The sequence below is a fragment of the Antechinus flavipes genome, chromosome 2, assembly GCF_016432865.1.
Source record: "Antechinus flavipes isolate AdamAnt ecotype Samford, QLD, Australia chromosome 2, AdamAnt_v2, whole genome shotgun sequence".
Lineage (NCBI taxonomy): Eukaryota > Metazoa > Chordata > Mammalia > Dasyuromorphia > Dasyuridae > Antechinus > Antechinus flavipes.
This window is the reverse complement of record NC_067399.1, coordinates 148614596-148637074: the sequence shown is the minus strand read 5'-3', so window position 1 is coordinate 148637074 and position 22479 is coordinate 148614596. Positions and strand designations below refer to the sequence as shown.

Here is a 22479-nt window from a genome sequence, read left to right as displayed (position 1 = left end):
TTGACTCTAGTTCAATTTGCTTTTCTACTAACCATAGTACAAAACAGTTAAAATAAATCTTCACTTTATTTTGAGTTACACCAAGACTATCATCAGTCTGTTTGCCAGTAGAAATAATCTTGGATTTGTGGGTCATCCTTTTGTATTTAAGTATTTTTCTTGTTTATTGGTAAGACAAATAACATTAATATAGCTACTCCTTAATAAAATATCTACACTTCTCTATACACAGATTTTGAATTGGTGACTTTGTTTCATTTTTCTTCCAAAGATAATATTGATCAAACACCTCCTATTTGCAACTAATGAAATAATCTGAAGAGAACAATTTTTTTTTTCTTGCTTCCTGAAATGAAGGAAGATAGATTAATTGTCCGGTGTCTATGATTGAAAAGATGCCAAAGTTATCTTCATACATGGAGAAGAGCAGATGGCTATTCTGTTAGTTTCTTCTAAAACTATCCAAACCCCTTCTTTCTAAAAGTTGTCCTCATTTCCTCAGAGATATACAATGTAGAATTAAATCCAGTGATTTTAGTAACTAAAACAGAAAAAATTAGAATTCTCTAAATCCAAGTTAAAACATCAACAAAGGGAAATGAAAATATCCAGTAGTGGAGGCATTTGCTTCAAGGGAAAAAATATTCTTTATAAGATTAAATTACTTCCTTAGTAATTTTAAAATTAATTTCCTTTTTAAATTCACTTTAAAAGGTTCATCCAGTAAGTGTGAGATCAAGTGAAAGTTTGCCAAAAGAACCAATTGGACCATATCAAGCCAGAAATCATCAGCCCTCAGTTAATCCACAAGACCAAAAGCTAATGGCATCCTCTGTTGTGCAACTTCCAGCAAAGACTATTCCTACTACCTCATTGTTACCAAGGGTCCATCAAAATGTTAGCTGTCCCATCTCTGTGAGGCCCCAGTCAGGAACAGACTTCCCACTTGCAGTATGTGGAAAGGATGCCAGCAAAGTGCAAGAAGACTCTGGAGAATGTAAAGATTATCACCAAGCACAAGCTAATAAGAACAGCATGAATATTATGCCTGATCCTTTTCAGAAGCCCTCCGTGTCTTCCCATGCTCTGGAACTTAGAGAACCGTATGTATAAAATAGTCTTTTTACTTTTCACATTTATAGAAATAACAGTTGCATTAGTGAATCACTAGATTATTCTAAAACCTTTTCCAGCTTCCAAGATTTACTGTAAAAGAAACTTGGTGTTTACTGTAGTTCATGGTTCTTTCTTAAATCCAACTTTCTCCCCATATTAAAAGTCAGCTTGATACTTCTTGATATTTACTGAAGAAAATGCAATTATTAAACTAAAATTATCTTTGCTTGCTGGTATTAAACTTGGATGTGTAGAGGTAATTGTTAAACCACATAAAAGTTTCTGATGTACAATCTCTTCATACATGTTTCTTTCAATCTCCTGGGGGAATTGTGTGAAATTAATATCTAAGATGCTCTCTGCCAAAGTAAAACCATATAATGTCTTAGAGATTTTAATTTTGAGAGATTCTCAAGTTGTGTTTTTAACTTGCACTTTGAGATTTCTGATTTTTATTGTATTAATTATTGAAATTGTGATCGTCATTTGGTTTTAATTCTATATTATATATATCCCTGAAGAAATTTTTCCCATTTCCCATTGGCAAGAAGGGAAAGGGATAGGCCAAAATCCTGAATCTCCCCTAGAACATGCCATTCTCTCTTTTCTGTAATCTTTCTCACCTGCTACTTCAAGCATATGTCTTATAGTGCTCTTTTATTTTCAGTAGATTTAAGCCAAAAGTATTTCTGATACTAGCAATTAAAAGAAATATATCCCCAAAATTTTTTCTTAATTTTTTAAAACTAACCTTAAAATCTACCAACTAACCAGTAAGGAATCCTGGACTCAATCAGACCCAACTCCCACATTACTGATATCAGCCTTCTCCATGTGGAGCTGCAGTCTTGCCTGGAAAACAACTTTGTGGCACATCTGCCTCTTAGCTTTACTCTCAAAGGACTGACTAGCCTTCTTATCGAACCTTGTACTCCACATTACTGCTTCAACCCTAAAATTTCCCTCAGTTACAATTTTCAGGGATCATTATATTTCTACACTAGCAAAACTGCCCAGTGTCTTTCTCAACAGGATGGTTACAGTTTTATCTCCAGAGTGACTTGCCACACTCTTTTCTCTATATTAAGAAAATGTGGCATTTTTATGCATTAGTTTATAGTTACATATAATAATCTATATTCCTTATCACAGAGTAGAATAGAAGGTGAGTGAAAAGAAAATGTGGTAGCGATCTACCTGAACATTAACTGTGACATACTTGAAGTCTATCCAGCCTTAGCTTGACCATTTCTTGGGAAATGAAACCCAGTATCTCCTAAGTTCTCCAAAGTTCTGTTCCATAGTTTTTCTAGACAGCAAAACAAAATCTGCCTCTGTAACATCTATTTTTTGTTACTAATTCTACTCCCTAGGGGAAAGTAGAGCAACCTAATCTCTCTCAAAAAATAGTTCCTCAGATACTTAAAGGCAACTCATGTCTCATTTAATCCCAAGATTTTTTCCTCTCCAGACTATAGCACTTTTTTTCCTTCAATTATGTTCCTATAACATTTCTTAATATTTTTATTCTAAATTTCTAAAGACAAAGCATGTATATCTAGAGTGGTGCCCATTTCCCACACATCGAAAGGAGATTGTGTGTACATTCTTTTGTTTGTAGCAATTGATTGGTGCTACTGAAGGAACTCTCCCAAAGTCATATCATTTGTCTCTTAATTTGTTGAAAATGATGTGGGACAAATATTCTGAATGTCATTTTTATCTCCTGGTCACATTTATTTTTGAAATCTGTAAACCAATAACTAAAAAATTAGGAAAGGAATTCAAAAAGCTTTTTAATGATATAATAGGGAACTTAATTCACTGAACAATTAAACTTTTCAATTTCCCTTTATGATTAGTTAAATTAGAATATACTTTTTATGGTTAGTTAAATTAGAATATATTTTTAATGAAGTTTTGGGGGAGTTTTTTTCCTCTTGATTCTATATCCTTTGTAAATGTACTTAATCATTTTGGATTAGGAATGTGTTCATATTACCAGACAAATTCTAGATTCTGGATGGAATTGCCATAAGTGATGCTTAATCACTGGTTTTGAGGTTTGCATTTAATACTTGGTTCATAAAGTATGTAGTAGTGTATAAATCAGAGACATGGCACATGAAAGTATCCAAAGATTTGAAAATGAGTTTCACACAGCGAGCAATCTAGAGAAATACATGATAGTTGTGAGCAGGCTGCAATGTGTTACCCATAAAAAATTCTGGAGGAGTAGAATCATCTTTGTAGAAATAAGAAGATAGAAAGAGAAATGAGGGATGATCATTGGACAGCCACATTCTCCCCTCTCATCCTCACAGTGTCAGGAGAAAGGAAGGAAGGCCTCTAGCACAGAGGGTGTATCTTCTATGACAAATTTACAGGAGAAACACACAGAATGGACAGACATAGATGTTAGAGGAAACATTTTTCCTTTACTGTTAGAGGAAATATTCAAATTGAAATGGAACATCCATTTGAGTATTTAATAGTGAACATTTTTCTTTAAGAGACAACATTTCTATTGATCCAGGTATATTCTCAAATGTTTAAAAAGTTCAATTTCTGGTTTGAAACCAAGAATGACTGAAGGAAAAGGAGTTTATTACTATAATCTGACCACTTCTTTCTTGAGAATTTATTTAATATAGTAGCTGCTTATACTTCAATTAACTTTTTTTTTCTTTTCCTATTAGATATGTGAATAAAAATACTTATGATTCAAGGCCACATACCGGACCACAGGTTAAAGGTAATTACTCATATAATCAAATTTACTTATAAAAAGTTATTCCCAGTTCATTATTGACTGCAAATGGGTCTATTTTGTGGCAAAGGAAAAAGGAACCTCTATCTTTCAGGTAGCCTTGGGCTTGGATTTAATCTATTTAGAATTTAGAGGCTACCGTATATTTTTGTATGGTTTTTGTTGGAGGTAATTATAGGTCTTTACATACAAGATAAACTTTACATAACTTAATGTGCAGGATAACAAAGCACCCTTTCCCCTTCTACATGAATCTTTCCACTTTGTCAGTATAATGCTGAATAATCTCACAGTTTGTCCCCTGGACCTGGAACATTCTTCTTCCTCACCTCTCTGACTTAACACCATTAGCTCCTTTCAAAACTCAATTCAAGCATCAACACCTTGAGTAAAATTTTCCTGACTTTCTCCTTCCACTCCCAAATTACTTTGTATATTTCCTTTGTTCACCTATTTGTGTATGTGCTGTATCCCCACAAAAGGATATAAGTTCATGTTCAGAGAATGACTCATTTTTGTATTTGCCAGGCTCCTAAGAATGCCTGCTTGTTGGAGGTGCTTAATAAGTGATCAGTGTGAGAAACATGGATAGTAGAGAACAGTGGCGAGAGAGATGAGACTCTTTTTAGCTCTACCACTAGCTTGCTGCAATTATAAGCAATTTCTCTATGCTTTTATATCTTTGTCTATAAAAAAGATAGAGTTTATATCCTCAGAAATGATGTAAGATTAAAAATAAGAGTCAACTCAGGTATTAGAGCTGAAGATAGCCTCAGAGCTCATCTACTTAAATCTACCTATTTTACTGGTGAGAAAACTCAGAATAAAACAGACATATCTCAAAATTGTGTGACAAAACAGTGACAGAGAGGAGACTGGAGTCCCAGTGTCCAAGTTCTTGGCCCAGTGATTTTTGTCCTCTATGAAAGTGCCTTGAAGAAAAAATGCTATGAAAATGAAGGTAGTAGTGTGATTATCGTAGTAATAGTAGCAAATCTTTCCTGAAAGTTTTGATTTCCCTTGATGATTTCGGTATTGTTTTGACACTATGTTTTCTTAAACAATTTATATTAGCTGAAACACCTTCAGCTTTTGGTGTAAGTACTTCTCATGTAACACCCAACACATCAGCAGGAATGATACAGGCTACACCATCAAGAGTCCAGCCTTCACCCACAGTTCACACCAAAGAAGCTCTAGGTAAGGGGACTTTTAGACTACATCATGCCATGGATTAATGATAATTCTTCTGCAATCATTTTGTAATGAACTTTCCCTTTCTTCTTTTAAGGTTTAATAATGAATATGTTTCAGGAAACTTCACATCCTGAAGTTTCTGTTGAAGAAGATAAACTTTCCTCTCTGAATCAAGATGATGATATATTTAAGGACCATTCTCAAAGTAATGACTTCCTTCATTCATTTCATTAGATATGGATTGGTTGAGTTAGCACTGTATTAAGATCTATGGGGCATATCAAGAATTATAAAAACATGGTCTCTGGTCTGGGTGGGATCATAGTCTAGTTGCTAAGGCAGGAAACCAATAGGAGGCAGCTAATTGGCTCAGTGGATAGAGCACTGGGCCTAGAATCAGGAAGATCTAAATTCAAATACAGCCTCAGATACTTACTAGTTGTGTGACTCTGGGTAAGTCATTTAACTTATTTTTCCTTAATCCACTGGAAAAGAAAGTAGCAAAACACTCCATTTTCTTTGCCAAGAAAACTCTAATGACAGTGTGTTCCATGGGGTCACAGAGAGCCAGACATAGGTGAATGACTGAACAACCACAGTACACCAATGTGGTAAGTGACAGAGACAGTAAAGACTAGAGAAGTTTAGAATGGGAGAGTGTGGAGTGGATTAGGGTGACCAGCAAGGACTTCACAGAAGGTCCATCCTGAAGTGGACTTCCAAAAACAAAAAAGCAATAGGATCTTCTAGGCTGGAAACATGCAGAGCATTAGACAGAGGACCTCAGTTCACATGCTGCCAAATGGTTTTTGTCACCCTGGGCGAGATACTTAAACTCCCTCAACCCCTTTCCTTTTTCAAGATGAGGGAGTTAGACTAAATAGTGTCTGAGGTCCCTTCTAGTTCTATGATCCTATGAGTCAGACAGTAAATAGAATTGTTTGACCATGGGAAATTTCCTTTGTTAACAGATAAAGTTGAAAAAATAGATATGGGGATCAGATTTTTCCAGAGCAGAGACCTGAATGTTAGGCTAAAAAGGCTTTGGGAGGTTTTTTCTTTTTAAGCAGTACTGAAGTAAAATGATGAAAATAATGCATTAGATTAATTGAGTAGTGATTGTACAGGATTAATTAGAATAAGGAAAGGTTGGACAGAGACCCCTTAGGAGACCTGCAATTGTTTCAGCAAGTAATAAGAGCCTGAATACATAAACTCTCAGTGGAAAAGAAAAGGAAAAGGTAGAAATGAAATATTTCATAATGGAAGAATCATCTCTACATAGTGACTAATTAAATATGGATAGAGAAGACATTAGAAATAATTGAGGTTTGGAGTCAGCATGGTTAGAAAAATGCTGGGATTGCTGACAGAAAAGGGGAAATAGAATCAATTTGGAAGGAAAGATGATAAGTTTAAAACAAAACTAAACATCCAGAGTGTCAGCCATTGTCAAATATTAATCAAAAATGAATTTTTAAAAATACTATAAGCCATATAAAATAGTAATTTTACAATAACTATGTATATGTATACATATTTAAAGATGCATTTATATTTGAAAGAAACTTATAGTTGTCTGTATGTGTTTTATTTATAAGAAAACTTGAACTAGTTACCTAATTATTTGAAAAGTCGATATTGTTACTTGGTTTTAAGAACCAAAAAATCTATTTAGTTTCTCATTAATAAAGTATAACATAAAATGCATCATTTTTACAGCATTAAAATTGATTGTGCTTAACTGTCTTGCAGAGACTCTACAGCCCCTGGGAGCTTGGGGAGTTAATGATGTCCCTTCTGTGTCACCTGCCTTTTCCATCTTTGAAGATGGAAGTAAAGAAAATGCTGGGTAAAACAACATAGTTACAATAATAATTTGGGTTGCAGAATGGAACCTTATATATTCCTATAGATTTCAAAGATTTAGAGCTATAGGAAGTCTCAGCAATCATCTTGTCTAAACCTTGTACATATGGCACAGAGGGAAAACACTGGATTTAGAATCAAAGGACTTGAGCTCAAGTCTGGCTACTTTCTCCCTATGTGATCTTGGACAAATCATTTAAATTCTCAGAATCTCAGTTTCCTCATTTATAAAAAGAGGAGATTAGACTGGATGTCATCTACAGCCTTTCAGCCTCAAAATTACGAACTGATAATATTACAAATGAGAAAACTGAGGCCTAAGAACATTTTCTTTCTTTTTTATTACTATAGTTTTTTTATTTAGAAGTTATCTACATAGGTAATTTTATAACATTGATAATTGCCAAACCTTTTGTTCCAATTTTTCCCCTCCTTCCCCAACCCCCTCCCCGAGATGGGAGGTTGACCAATACATGTTAAATATGTTAAAGTATAAATTATATACAAAATAATTATACATGTCCAAACAGTTATTTTGCTGTACAAAAAGAATCGGACTCTGAAATAATGTACAATTAGCCTGTGAAGGAAATCAAAAATGCAGGTGGACAAAAATAGAGGGATTGGGAATTCTATGTAATGGTTCCCTAAGAACATTTCCAGGGATTATGATATGTAGTGTGTAACTATCCCTCATTATAACTAGAATAAAAACTACAAAATTAGAACTTACCTCATTTTATTTTGTTTTATTTTAATAGCTTTTTATTTTTCCAAATGCATGCAAAGATAGTTTTCAATATTCACCGTTGCAAAACCTTATGTTCCAAATTTTTGTCCCTTCTTCCCCCATTCATAGACACTAAGCAATCCAATATAGATTAAACATGTGCAGTTCTTCTAAACATATTTCCATATTCGTCATGTTATGCAAAAAAAATCAAATCAAAAGGTGAAAAAAAGAAAAAACTATGAGAAAATAAACAGCAACAACAACAAAAGGATGAAAATATTATGTTTTGATCCACCTTCAGTCTCCATAGTTCTTTCTCTGGATGTAGATGGCTCTTTCCATCACAAGTCTATTGGAATTGCCTTAAATCACCTCATTGTTGAAAAGAGCCAAGTCCATCCCAACTGATCATCTTGTTACTGTGAATAGTGTTCTCTTGATTCTGTTCACTTAACATCAGTTCATGTAAGTCTTTCCATATTTTTTTGAAATCAGTCTGCTCATCCTTTCTTGTAGAAAAATAATATTCCATAGCATTCATCTACAATAACTTGTTCAGCCATTCCCCAACTGATTTGTATCCACTCAGTTTCCAGTTCCTTGCCCCTACAAGAAGGACTGTTATAAACATTTTTGTACATGTGAATCCTTTTTCCCTTTTTTATGATCTCTGGGATACAGACCTACTAGAGACACTCCTGGGTCAAAGCATATGTACGGTTTGATAGCCCTTTGAGCATAGTTCCAAATTCACAGCATTTTAAAAAGTAGAAAATGATTTTAAATTACCCAAAGCTTCAAAGGGAAGCTGTTTTTAACTAGGGAATATTCACTAGTAGATGTAGCTGATTGTCTAGCCTAGCTCCATTAACTCGATGAAAATTTTATTACAGGAATATAATAAAGAAATAGGGTATTTCAAGACATGAGAGAAAAATCATTGTCTAGGAACTGGAAGAGCTGCAGAAAAATCTTGGAAAGAAAAAATGAATTGCTAGGTGAAGAAAGGAAGGCCATGATTTCCAATTTATTACCCTACCTTTTTCTTTTGTGTTGAAGCTTTAAGTGAAATACTTGGGATTCCCTAATTTATCCTTCCAAGTGAATAAATCTAATTTTGCATCAAAAATGAATTAAATTATTTTATTTTTTTTTAATCAAATTTTGCTTTTATCTGTTTCACTGATTAAAGGTTACCTATATTAATAGAATCTTAACTAATAGGACAGATGATTTTTTTTTTCTGTCACTTTTATCTTTTCAGTTTATTTAGTCTGTCTTGTTTACAAATTGGCTTTTTTCTGTGCCACTCAAATTTATTTAAAAGATTTCCAATCCTTTCTAGATTAACACAGCCTAAAAACAAAACCATGGGAATCAGATTCTTTGGTGAACGACCTACAAGCAGATCTGCTTCCAAATCAAATGTAAGTATAGTGGGAAGAAAGGTAGCATTCAAGAATCTTAATGAATTTGTAATTGTTCAACTCATCTGCCACAGTCATTAAGGGGAACATAATATTTATTTATTTGGGGAAAAAATGTTTTATTAAGCAGATGAAAAGAAAGTAGGAGAAAGATTGCAAGAGGAGATGACTGGGATCTCAGTCATGGATAGAGATGAAGGAATAGATTTAAAGATGGAAGTAGAAGAATTAGAGTCGTTTCCTATGACTGGGAGACAGCAAAAGCAAGTAGATAGTGCTTCTGAAAGGTTTTGAGAAACAGTTGTGGGATTGAGGGGAGTTGCTGTAGTTAGCTTTCAGTCTCATTAAAATCAGAGGGTTCAGATGAGGGTGAGAGGAAAGAAGAAAAGGCTTATACTAGATAATACAGGCTGCAAGAAAAAGGGTTAATGAGAGTAGAGTAAAACAATTTTCATCATCAAGAGCCCATCTGAGATTACTTCATTTATAGTGGGCTTCCTGTATTTTCTCCAGCACTATTCAACAGCCCTGGAACTGAAAATGAGAAGCTGAATGGTGGATTCACAAGTATCATGACAATTAAAAAAGAATATATGTGAAAGAATTTTTGAAGGCCTGTACAAATGTAAGATATTATTGTAGAGCATCAGTTTAGGAATGAGATTCTTAAGATTTTGGGATTTGAAATTAGTGAGATTGTAGTGGTTTATAAATGTGAAGAAATGTCTAATTTTAGTACATTTAGCTTTCTCTTCAAATATTTTGTGAAATAATGTAGAATATCTGTTCACCATTCATTTGGATAGTGATATAAGCAAATAGACAAAAAAAAAGATAGATTGACTGACAGATAGATAAATTTGAAGAATAAGAACTTGAATACAGTTGTCAGAATTTAGTTTAGATAGCCTTATGTAAATGAGAAAGAAAACCCAGTTTCCTTCTACACAACAGGAGTGACCTAAAGAAAGCTTTCTCCACTATTAATGAAAAATCCAAACTTAACCCTCATATTAAGTGCTGATTGTTGAGTTGTCAAACTTTTAGAGTAAAATATATAGCTTCAACTTTGAAGTTAAAGGGGAAAATAGAAAATCAGGAGTTATGAAAATTAATTCAATACATGTTCTATATGGATAACATAAAAGTCATTGCTACTTTTAACCAGTACACAACTTTAGTTATTAGCCCTCTGGTCTTTTTTTTACTGTCTTCTTCAGGAATCTCATCTATTTTTTGTGGTAATAACTTCCAAATCCATATTACTAGGTCTGACTTTTCTCCCCAGGTCCAGTCTCTTATTTTCTGATTGCCTCCTTTACCCCATCCCCAATCCAATACCAAAAATGTAACATGTCCAAAACTAAACTTATTTTTCTCAGACCCTAAATTGCCTCTCCTTCTGTCTTCCCTACTTCTCTCAATGGTACTATTATTCTCCTGATCATTCACATTCTAAGATCCTTTTTTTTAAACTCTTCTATAATCTCCTATATCTAACTAATCTGTTCTAGAGACACATAGACTTCAACACCACAATTTCTTTAATACTTTTTTTATTCATCTATTCAAGTTTCTTATTAGCTCTCATCTGGATATCAAAAACTTCCTAAATGTTCTTCCTTTCTCTAGTATCTCCCTATTATTGTCTGTTTTATACAGCTTTCTGCCATTTCAGCTTTTCTAAAGTAGATCTCTAATATCTTTCCCCCTATTCAACCTTAAATGGCCTATTGAATGAAATGGGAAACTCATTAGACTGGCATTCAGTTTCCCCCTATAATATGGCTTCAGTGTCTCTTTCAGCCTCCCATATATAGATACCTATATGTATCTTTCATTTTGGTCAAAGTAGAGTATTCACTATTCTTTAAATATACCTTCTATTTCTCTGACTCCATATCTTGGCTCAAACTTTTCCTTTTGCTTAGAATGTTTAATCTATTTTCCACCTCTAATCCATTTCTTCCTGTCATAATATTTAGGTCTAATCTCAAATGCCTGTCCTTAATGAAGTCTTTCCAGATTCTTTTCTCTTTCCCTTCTCCATCACTATTAAGAGAAAACCAAAAATACCCCAGAACAACACCCCTCTTCACAGGGGAAGGTTATGATGTTTGTCAAATACTTTATAAGCCTTAAAACTGGCAAGGGTCCTCAAACTACGACCCACGGGCAGCTGAGGACAATTATTCCTCTCACCCAGGGCTATGAAGTTTCTTTATTTAAAGGCCCACAAAACAAAGTTTTTGTTTTTACTATAATCCGGCCCTCCAACAGTCTGAGGAACAGTGAACTGGCCCCCTATTTAAAAAGTTTGAGGACCCCTGCCTTAAAGTATTACATAAATGAAAATTATAACTAATGGTAATATTGTTATTTGTGTATATAGCTTAACTATCAGATTTCTGATTCCCTAGTTGATTACTCTTTCTTATTATCTTTGTAATTCTCAAATTACTTTGCAAATAGTGGGTCTTTGATAAATATGAGTTGAGTTATATTGAATTTTCCCTTCTTTCCTCCTTCATCCTACCTGCCTGGTGTGCCAGTCTGTTAGCAGGGCCTTACTATAAACTTAGAATGTCCCAATCTGATAAAACAATCCTGAATCCTCTTCTGATATTTTGTATTCTACTGTTTTATAGTTTTAGATAATCTAATCTCTACTGCCTTTATTCTAGCAAGCTCTTTGATCTTTTTCTTAGAAATATACCAGTTTAATTACTTCAATTTCATATAATACCTTTAAAAAAATCACAATTGTGGGAAGAATCATTATTATTTCTGTAATAGGACCAAAATAATTTCTTTCCATTTGACACTTAATATGTATTATCTTTGATCCATATGGTTTCTATATCTTAAAAAGCTATTAAAATTTAAAATTTCTTTGGGAATAGGAAAGTTGTTACTTTTCAATCTTTCTTATATTCCAGGAAGGATTTCAGTCAACAGAGCCCTTGGATGATTGTACTATATGGGGTGTACGCTATAATAAAACTTTGGCACCCAGTCCTAATAGCACAAGAGATTTTACATCTGCTGCACAACTTGCTTCTACACCATTTAACAAAATTTCCATGGATGCATGGCAAGCCCTGGAGGACAAAGGTGATTGTTACTGTATTTTGGTACCTTTGGAACCACTGTTGATATTTTAGTGTTCCAATTGTAAGTTTTAAATATCTTTTGACTTTACTTCATCATGTCATCTCATATCTCTCTTCCTGTAAATGGCCAAAAAAACCACAGAGATAGACAGACAGACAGATAGATAGAGAATAGAGAATTCTGGCATCTATAGGGATCTTTTTGCTTTTTTTGAAATTTAATATCTTATGTTGCTAGTAAAATAGAGATATGTAAGTAGCAGTTGAAGGTGTATGTTTTAATTTGAACCAACTATATCAGACAGTTGTGTACCCTGTTCACATTTCCCAGATTTCTTAACAAATAATGAAAGCTGTCATCATTAAGGCAAAGTGGAAATTGCTTTCAAATTAAGGAGGAGGTACAGATCTGAATCCTTTTTCTGAAGCAGTCTCAGGTTCCATGCTACTTCTATCCACTCTTCCTTATGTCGCATATTTGTAATGAATCTCTTCTCCCCTCCACCTCACAGAAGGTCCAACTTTGCCTAAAAATCACTTCAAGAAGTTCCTTAGGGAAGTGGCTACTTATTAATCTTGGTGCCTACCTTTCAAAAAATGGTTGCTGGTCTGATGATTGAATCAATGAACCATCCTGTGACTGACAGCTAAAGTAATTTTCCTTCACTCAGCCTTTCCCCACTTAATGACTGGAATTCGCCTCCTTCTCAATTGCCTTTCTCAGAATCGTGAACTCCCTTCAAGATTCGGCTCAGAAATCACTTCTGATATGAAGCCCCTCCTGATTCCCTCCCAAATCTGATGACTTTGTATTTATCTTATTCACATTTAGTATTTGGGCATACTATGTGTCTGTGTACAATATATACTGTTTCTCTAGGTAGCGCATATGATCCTGGAGGTCATCCAGGAAACAAGCATTTCACAAATGTTATATATCTTCAGTGTCTGATACATGGCAGGCACCCGTTTATTTTAAAATGTAGTCTAATAATGATTTCTATGAGAGCTATTCTTTTAAGTCCTTTCCATATTATAATCTGCACAAGCAACTTATAGATTTTTCATTTATTTAAATTTCATTCTATTAAAATTTTGTGTTCCTGACTTATCAAAATTAGATAATTATAAAAGTTTATATAGTCAATAAGTAAACATAGCTGATTTTAAATTCTTGGAAGAATTTCTACAATAGAGATGATACTGAGAACAGAAGGTAGAATTGTGGGGATAGAAGGAACTAACTATTCTCTTTCATCTTTTTCTTTGAAGGCTATTTAAGGGTGCCTTTGTGACTTTGTTCTTTCTGCTTGGATGCTTCTCTGATGTCTTCAGTATTAATCATTACTCTATAAAGATCATTACTTATTTGAATTAAGAGCAGATTTTTATTAAGTGTATCATCTAAATCCAAAGAATCATTAGCCTTTCATTATCAATTTACAGAAATCCTCTTTCATACATGCAACCACCTTACAGTGTCAGTAATTACTCATATCCTATAGTCAAAACTCTTTTCTCCTGATACATCAATTTTTTTTAGCAGCAGTTAACTAAAGAAATAATGTAAACTGCCAGGAAACTCTGAGGTTACTAGACCAAAGTATATTTTAATATGGGTTCAGTACCTCCTGGTCCCATTTGTTTAAAGTCATGATTACCAATTGAAGAATGAGAGAACATAATCCCTGGTTTATGGACCTGTAAGTTAAACTTTTACTTACTTTTTTTTTTTTAGTAAGAAAGCCTCAATAAAAGGGAAAAGGTCAGGCATTAAGGTAAACTTGTCACATAGTTGATTAAACAAGGTTCTGAAAACTATTTTTATTTATTCATTTTTTTATTATAGCTTTTTATTTACAAGATATATGCATGGGTCATTTTTCAGCATTGACAATTGCAAACCCTTTTGTCCCAATTTTTCCCCTCCTTCACCCCATTCCCTCCCTGAGATGGCAGGTTGATCAATATATGTCAGATATGTTAAAGTATAAGTTAAATACAATATGTATGCATGTTCATACAGTTATTTTGCTGCACAAGAAGAATTGGACTTTGAAATAGTGTACAATTAACCTGTGAAGGAAATTGAAAATGAAGGTGAACAAAAATATAGGCATTGGGAATTCTATGTAGTGGTTCATACTCGTTTCCCAAGGTCTTTTCCTGGGTGTAGCTGGTTCAATTCATTACTGCTCTATTGGAACTGATTTGGTTCATCTCAGTGTTGAGGAGGGCCACGTCCATCAGAACTGATCATCATATAGCACCATTGTTGAAGTATATATTGATTCTTGGTCCTGCTCATTTCACTCAGCATCAGTTTGTGTAAGTCTCTCCAGGGCTTTCTGAAATCATCCTCTTGGTCATTTCTTACCGAACAATAATATTCCATAATATTCATATACCACAATTTATTCAGCCATTCTCCAATTGATGGGCATCCATTCTGGCCAGTTTCTGGCCACTACAAAGAAGGCTGCCACAAACATTCTTGTACATACAGGTCCCTTACCCTTCCTTAGGATCTCTTTGGGATATAAGCCCAGTAGTAACACTGCTGGATCAAAGGGTATGCATAGTTTGTTAACTTTTTGAGTATAGTTCTAAATCACTCTCCAAAATAGCTGGATGTATTCACAATTCCACCAACAATGTATCAGTGTCCCAGTTTTCCCACATCCCCTCCAATATTCCACATTATCTTTCCCTGTCATTCTAGCCAGTCTGACAGGTGTGTAGTGGTATCTCAGAGTTGTCTTAATTTGCATTTCTCTGATAATGACTTGGAGCATCTTTTCATATGGTTAGAAATAGTTTCAATTACTTCGTCTGAGAATTGTGTATTCATATCCTTTGACCATTTATCATTTGGAGAATGGCTTGATTTCTTATAGATTAGAGTCAATTCTCTATATATTTTGGAAATAAGGCCTTTATTAGAACCTTTGACTGTAAAAATGTTTTCCCAGTTTATTGCTTCCCTTCTAATCTTGTCTGCATTAGATTTGTCAATTTGATATAATCAAAATTTTCTATTTTGTGATCAGTAATGATCTCTAGTTCTTCTTTGGTCGTAAATTCCTTTCTCTTCCACAGGTCTGAGAGAGAAACTATCCTATGTTCTTCTAATTTATTTATAATCTTATTCTTTATGCCTAAGTCATGAACCATTTTAACCTTATCTTATTGTACGGTGTTTAGTGTGAGTCAATGCCTAGTTTCTGCCATACTAATTTCCAATTTTCCCAGCAGTTTTTGTCAAACAGTGAGTTCTTATCCCAAAAGCTGGGGTCTTTGGGTTTGTCAAACTAGATTATTAAAGTTATTGTCTATTTTTTCCTTTGAACCTAACCTATTCCACTGATCAACTAGTCTATTCCTTAGCCAATACCAAATAGTTTTAGTAACCACAGCTTTATAATAGAATTTTAGATCTGGTACAGCTAGGCCACCTTCATTTGTTTTTTTTTTTTTTTTATTAGATCCCTTGAAATTCTTCACCTTTTGTTTTTCCATATGAACTTTGTTGTTATTTTTTCTAAGTCATTAAAATAATTTTTGGTGAGTCTGATTGGTATAGAGCTAAATAAATAGATTAATTTAGATAGTATTGTCATCTTTATTATATTTGCTCGCCCTCTCCAAGAGCATTGAATATTTTTCCAATTGGTTAGATCTAACTTTATTTGTGTGGAAAGTGTTTGGTAGTTTTGCTCATATAATGCTCATTTTCCCTTGGCAGATAGATTCCTAAATATTTTATACTATTGGTAGTTACTTTAAATGGAATTTCTCTTTGTATCTCTGTTGGATTTTGTTAGTGATATATAAGAATGCTGATAACTTGGGTGGGTTTATTTTGTATCCTGCAACTTTGCTAAAGGCGTGGATTATTTCTAATAGCTTTTTAGTAGAATCTCTGGGGTTTTCTAAGTATGCCATCATATTATTAGCAAAGAGTGATCATTTGGTTTCCTTATTACCTACTCTAATTCCTTTAATTTCTTTCTCAACTCTTACTGCCGAAGCTAGCATTTCTAATACAATATTCAATAGTAATGCTGATAGTGATCAACCTTGTTTCACTCCTGATCTTATTGGGAATGGTTCTAGTTTATCCCCATTACATATGATGCTTACTGACGGTTGTAAATAGATGCTACTGATTATTTTAAGGAAAAGTCCATTCCTATTCTCTCAAGTGTTTTTATTAGGAATGGATGTTGGATTTTATCAAATACTTTTTCTTCATCTATTGAAATGATCATATGGTTTTTGTTAATTTGGTTATTAATATGGCCAATTATACTGATAGTTTTCCTAATATTGAATCAGCTCTGCATTCCTGGTATAAATCCTGCTTGGTCAAGGTGTATTATCCTGGGGATGATTTTCTGTAGTGTTTTTGCTAATATCTTATTTAAGATTTTAGCATCAATATTAATTAGGGAGATTGGTCCATAATTCTCCTTCTCTGTTTTCAACCTACCTGGTTTAGGTATCAGTACCCTGTCTGTGTCATAAAAGGAATTTGGTAGGACTCCTTCATTCCCTATTTTTTCAAATAGTTTATATAGCATTGGGCTAATTATTCTTTCAATGTTTGGTAGAATTCACATGTAAATCCATCTAGTCCTGGGGATTTTTTCTTAGGGAGTTGATTAATGGCTTGTTCTATTTCTTTTTCTGAAATGGTACTATTTAAGCAATTTACTCCCTCCTCTTTTAATCTGGAAAGCCTATATTTTTGGGGGTAGTCATCCATCTGAAAACTATTTTTAAAGAAACTCTAGTTCAAATAAAAATTTTCCTCCAGAAGTCAATATTGTCTGTTTAGTTTGCTATTTCAGCTCCGTAAACTCAAGCAAAGCTCTTTGTAGTATGAAAAACACTTGAGAAATATCTAGTACCCAATGACTATCTCTGCTAGAAATGATTCAGTATAGAAGTAACTGTGGCTTGAAACATCCATGTGTTTTGAGTTATATCATTGCCATCAATATTCAGTGATAGCATTTTCAAAGCCCAATTTAAATGTTGCTTCTCCTTAATCACCATTGTGAAGTGATTCTTTGTTTCTTAGCACTCCTGTAGCACTAATTGTATACCGTTCATTTGACATTTATCACCTTGTATCTCCTCATATTTCTTGATCAAGGATATGGTTTTTAATCATTTGTGTCCCATTTATTGCCATATAGGTTGGCTTTGAGCTGAGAGGCATCATCACATAATGGAGTGACTTTCAGATTGTGATCTGAAGACTCCTGGAGTCCCTGAGACCCTTTCAGAGTATCTACAAGATCAAAACTTTTCATAATAATATTAAAGATATTATGTAAAACGGGTACTCTTCTCACCAAGGTTTTTGTATGTTTTAGAAACTAATTATTTTTCATAAAATATTTTATTTATATTAACATGAGGGTTTATCATTTTAATGAATTAATTTTTTTAAACGTATGTTTTAATTTCTAATATGGTAAATATTAGTAGCTATAACCCACATAATCAAAAGTACTTTGGGGTCCTCAGGATTTAAGGAATCCTGAGACCAACAGGTTTGAGAACTGATATCAGAGTCTTGAAATTTTAAGTTCAAGTCTTGCCACAGATATCTATTGGCTTTGTGATCCTGAGCAAGTCACATCTCAGGGTCTCCCAATAAATTCTCTTAAGACTTATTTGCTAATAATCACTGGTAGTAGAGAGTTTCCTATTACAATGAAAACACAGGCATTGTACACTGATGTTCAAAAACTTGCCTTTATCTTCTCCCTTACCTTATATCTAGTCAACATAACAAAGTCATATTGATTTTGTATCTGTTAAATATCTTTTATCTATCTCTTCATCTGCTGACACCATCCTAAAACAGACCCTTATTACTAATCCAACTGAGCAATAACTGCCTTGCTAGTCAATTCTTCATTATTTATACCTGCTAGTCCATCTTTCATATAATTTTCAAAATAATCTCTCTTATCTGAAGATCAAACTTGATCAGTAAATATTAAGTGCCGACTATGTGCCAAGAGCTGTGCCAAGTGCTAGAGACACAAATGCAAAAGTGAACAGTCTTTGTCTTTGAGCCCAACATTCTATTGGCATCACTCCTTTATTCAAAAATCTTCAGGCTTTCCATTCTGCTTGAATCAAATTCAGAAACCTGTTTCTGGCCTATTGAAGGCTCTCTATAATTTGGCACTATCCTAACTTTCCAATCTTATCTCTTTATTTACTATCATGTATTCCATATCCCTGTGACTTTTTGCCTCAGACATGCCCTAGGCAAACACTAATCCTAATGCCAACTCTGCCTCTGCCTCTATGATTTTAAGTTCATTGAGAAAGATCAGTATATATTATAAAGAAGGTTCCTTCCTTGGAGCTCCTAGAACTCATGCAGTCACAAGTTTGATCCAAAAATATGTTTTATGTCTTTTTTCCTCAACTAGACTGTGAGATCTAAGAGGCCAAAGACTAGCTTATCAAAATTGTGTTTCTTCCGCTCTATGTAGCATAATGTTCTATAAACTGGAAATGCTTGATAAATGTTTGTTGAATTAATGTCTTTATGTACTTTCTGTTTCTAGTGTTCCACTATAGCTTGCCAACCTGGAGTCAGGAAGATTCATCTTCCTGAGTTCAAATTCTGCTTTAGCCACTTAATGGCTTTGTGATCCTGTGCAAGTCACTTAACCCTGTTTGCTTCAGTTTCCTCATCTGTAAAATGACCTGAAAAAGCATATGGCAAAATCACTCCCATGTCTTTACCAAGAAAACCCCAAACTGAGCCATGAAGAGTTAGTCACTCCTGAAACAATATAGCTTAACAGCTTGCTTTTTGTAGAAATTGTGTCTAGTTGTATTTAACTAGTGGGAATCATTGCCATATTTGTTTCTCTTTGTATGTATTCATTTTTCAAGTCTGAATAGCAAAACAAAATTTTCATTTCATTATGCTTTTTCAACCTATGTATATAAGACTTGATTAAAGGACATTAAAGGTTTTCTTTATGTTTTTAAGAAACTAGAAGATTACATACTACATTGGGCATTTTATAAACAACATTAGTACTGAAGAATGATAGAACTTCTAAATAATCTCTGAAAAAATTCTTTTCATGTGATTCTCCCAGCTCATGAGTTGTGCTCATTACATGGAACCATACCATAATCTTGAAGCTACTTCAATATTCAAGTTCATTAGGAAAAATGGAAAGTCACCTTCAAGCATAAAAATGATATCTGGTTTTGTAAATATATGTGCTATTCAGAGATTTGCCTAGACTCTTTGTATCCATTTCTTTGAAGAAAGAAAAAGAATGGAAAAGAAAAAGAAGGAAAGAAGGAAATTTTTATTAAAGGGAAAAGTTAGTATTAGAATTCTTACATATTTTATTATATTTCTGAACTAAGCTTTCCTATGAGAATGAAGTTTTGAAGTTCTAATGGAAATCAGTGCTTTTCTTTAGTAATACTTTTGAATCCTCAAATCTAATATACTGTAAATTAGGGAATATATAATTGAAGTAATTACAATTGCTGTCATAAAGTATCTTTCTTATCATGTGCCTTTTTTTCTAATTAATTATATTTGGATTTTAGAAAATATGATTGAAAATGATAGTGCTGGGATAACTTATGACTCCTGTAAGGAAAAATTTGTGGAGAACTCAAAAAATCAAAAACTAAGGTAATCACACATTCAAAGGTTCCTATTTCTTTGTTTCCAAATGTGTCTTTAATTTCACATCTATAATACAGCATTCAAGTCTAATCTGTATATTTTATTATGTAGTTATTTTAAATTGAAAGCTGTTCTCACTTAAGAGATGCAGACTTGAACTCTATAAAGTTGAGAAGCCAAAGAGATAAATAGCTGGAGTAGTGGTCTCATGCCCCTATAACCTTGTTCTTATTGGATTTGGCGGGAAAAAATTAAGATACCTCTCATTCCTTTTTTCCCCCCCAGCAAGATCATTGGGATTAATTTCTTGCTAGTAAGAGCTAGTGTCAAGTGTCTGGGATTAGATTTGAACTCAGGTTCTCCTGACTCCAAGGCTGATGCTCTATCTATTGAGCCACCTAGCTGTTCCTATACCTCTTATTCTAAAGACATGCAATGGATTTCAAAGCTGCATGGCCATTATTGAGACATCAGAGTGCATCCAGAAGAGATTGACCAAGATAGCTGAGTTATATCTTTCATAGAGCCAGGGGAAGACCCCGGGAGTAATGGGTAAGAATTGCAGAGAGGTAGATTTTAGCTTGATCATTATCACAATTTATATTTAGATGATGTAGTCATTACTTTATATAGAACTTTGAGGTTTACAAAGAATGTTCCTCACAGCCCTGTGAGGAAAGTAGTACAATCATCATATGCCTGTTTTATAGAACTAAGGCACCAAAAGGGCAATTAGTGCCTGAGTCAGGATTCAAATCCAAGCATGCAGATTGTTGTATTAGATCAATCTGTACTTTAAAGTTTGCAGAGAATTTTCTTCACAACACCCAAAAGTAGAAAAGGCTGCCTTAGGAAGTGGTGAATTTTCCATTCCTGAAAGCCTTCCCAGGAAACTAGATTCCCATTAAATGGAGGTATTATAGATGGAAGAGATTATTCAGGTTGAACCACATGACTCCCTGAGATCCTTTCTAACTTTGATGTTCTGTGACACCCTCTTTTAGTTTCATATCAAGGGGGTTTTAAAATACCTTTCAGATTCCTTGAAGTACAAGTCCCATTCACCACAAATAAATGTGTTCCAAATATGAATTATTTATTCATATCACTTGGAGAAGGGAAATAACTATTAAAAATCTTGGTTGATATAATTGAATATTAGACTTGGAGTTGAGAGGCTTTACTCATGTCATTTGACCTCTCTGAACCTCAATTTTCTCATCTGTATAGATCATCTATGTATTTTATAGTATAAAAATACTATATGAGCCTGTGTGAGCCTCATGGGGTTATTATGAGGCTCAAATGAAATAATACCATATATGTAAAAAAGCCTTGTCAATTTCAAATAATAAAGCATTATGTAAATGTCCAATTAAATATCATTGTTACTTTTAGAAAATAATCACTTTGGTGAAACAGAGGCCAATAGATCAGACAGCTATTAGTAGCACTGGTAAGCTAAGCAATCATTCAGGGTCAACATTCAATTAACGATTATTGTGCACTTCCTGAATCAAATCCAGAGCCCAGGGTTTGGTGATGAGGGGGGAAGTTTATATAAGAAAAATTAGGTAGACAGAGTTTATGCAATCATGAAGCTTACAATACAGTAGGATGCTTAGCTTATACACAAATCATTAGAATAAAAAACTATAAATAGCCAATTGTCAAAGAGTAAACAATACTATAGGAAGTCCAAAGAGAGAAGGGCGTCATGTATTGGAGGTTAGGGGATTAGGCTTCATGAAGGTGGTGCTGTTTGAACTGGGCATTTAAAATGAGGTAATAGTCTATTGCAGAGATGAGTATGGGGGGCAACTCAGTGGCACAGTAGATTAAACACCAGCCCTGGAGTCAGGAACATTTGAATTCAAATCTGGTCTCAGACATTTACTAGCTGTGTGACCCTGGGAAAGTCACTTAACCCAGTTGCCTTCCAAAAAGAGAGAAAGAAGTACGTGTGGGGAGTGATGAGCAAAGGCATGGAGCTGTGTATAGAGAATAATAAGTATTCAAGTATGTTCCCAGCAAAATGTTTGTAGAATGACCAGATTCTAGTAACTTTGAATTCCTAAAACTAATAATTTAATCTCTTTTTACTCTGAAGTTTTGAAATATTGCCCTTAGACTCAGTAGAAAACTTCTTGGTATCAGTCAAGTATATATTCTAGTCCCTGGACTTCTAGCATCTAATTCTCAAGTTTAATTTTTTTCTGCCTCTTTTATGTTTGACGTATCCAGTATAATTCAGGAAAATGATCCAGAGAGTATGTTACCAGTTAATGTGCCACCACTCCCATTCACTCAGCATGCTGTGGTTGGAGCTGTTACTGATGGTGTTGAGGAGGGCCTTGTTGCTTGTAAACTCACTGAAAATGATATTGCAATGGAGGTGGAACTACAAGTCAGTGATGAGCAGCCAGACAATTGTACACAGAGTAGACCATCTGAAAGTCCTCATATCCAAGGTATGAACTGATGATTATTTTAATTTTCTTAAAACAAAAAAAAAAAATTGACTTCTGGACATCAAGGATAGTCTTTGAGAGGGAGAC

General features: G+C 34.0%; 1 protein-coding gene across 1 annotated transcript in view; it reads left to right on the top strand.

Moving 5' to 3' along the window:
- BUB1 (BUB1 mitotic checkpoint serine/threonine kinase) overlaps window positions 1–22479 on the top strand; it is a 51818-nt gene that overhangs the window by 17346 nt on the left and 11993 nt on the right. The window contains exons 10-18 of the mRNA XM_051975797.1: window positions 715–1103; window positions 3816–3871; window positions 4961–5086; window positions 5178–5288; window positions 6839–6935; window positions 9031–9112; window positions 12052–12226; window positions 19840–19927; window positions 22166–22392. Of these exons, the coding sequence (XP_051831757.1) occupies window positions 715–1103; window positions 3816–3871; window positions 4961–5086; window positions 5178–5288; window positions 6839–6935; window positions 9031–9112; window positions 12052–12226; window positions 19840–19927; window positions 22166–22392 (1351 nt within the window). The remainder of the gene's footprint in view (window positions 1–714; window positions 1104–3815; window positions 3872–4960; window positions 5087–5177; window positions 5289–6838; window positions 6936–9030; window positions 9113–12051; window positions 12227–19839; window positions 19928–22165; window positions 22393–22479) is intronic.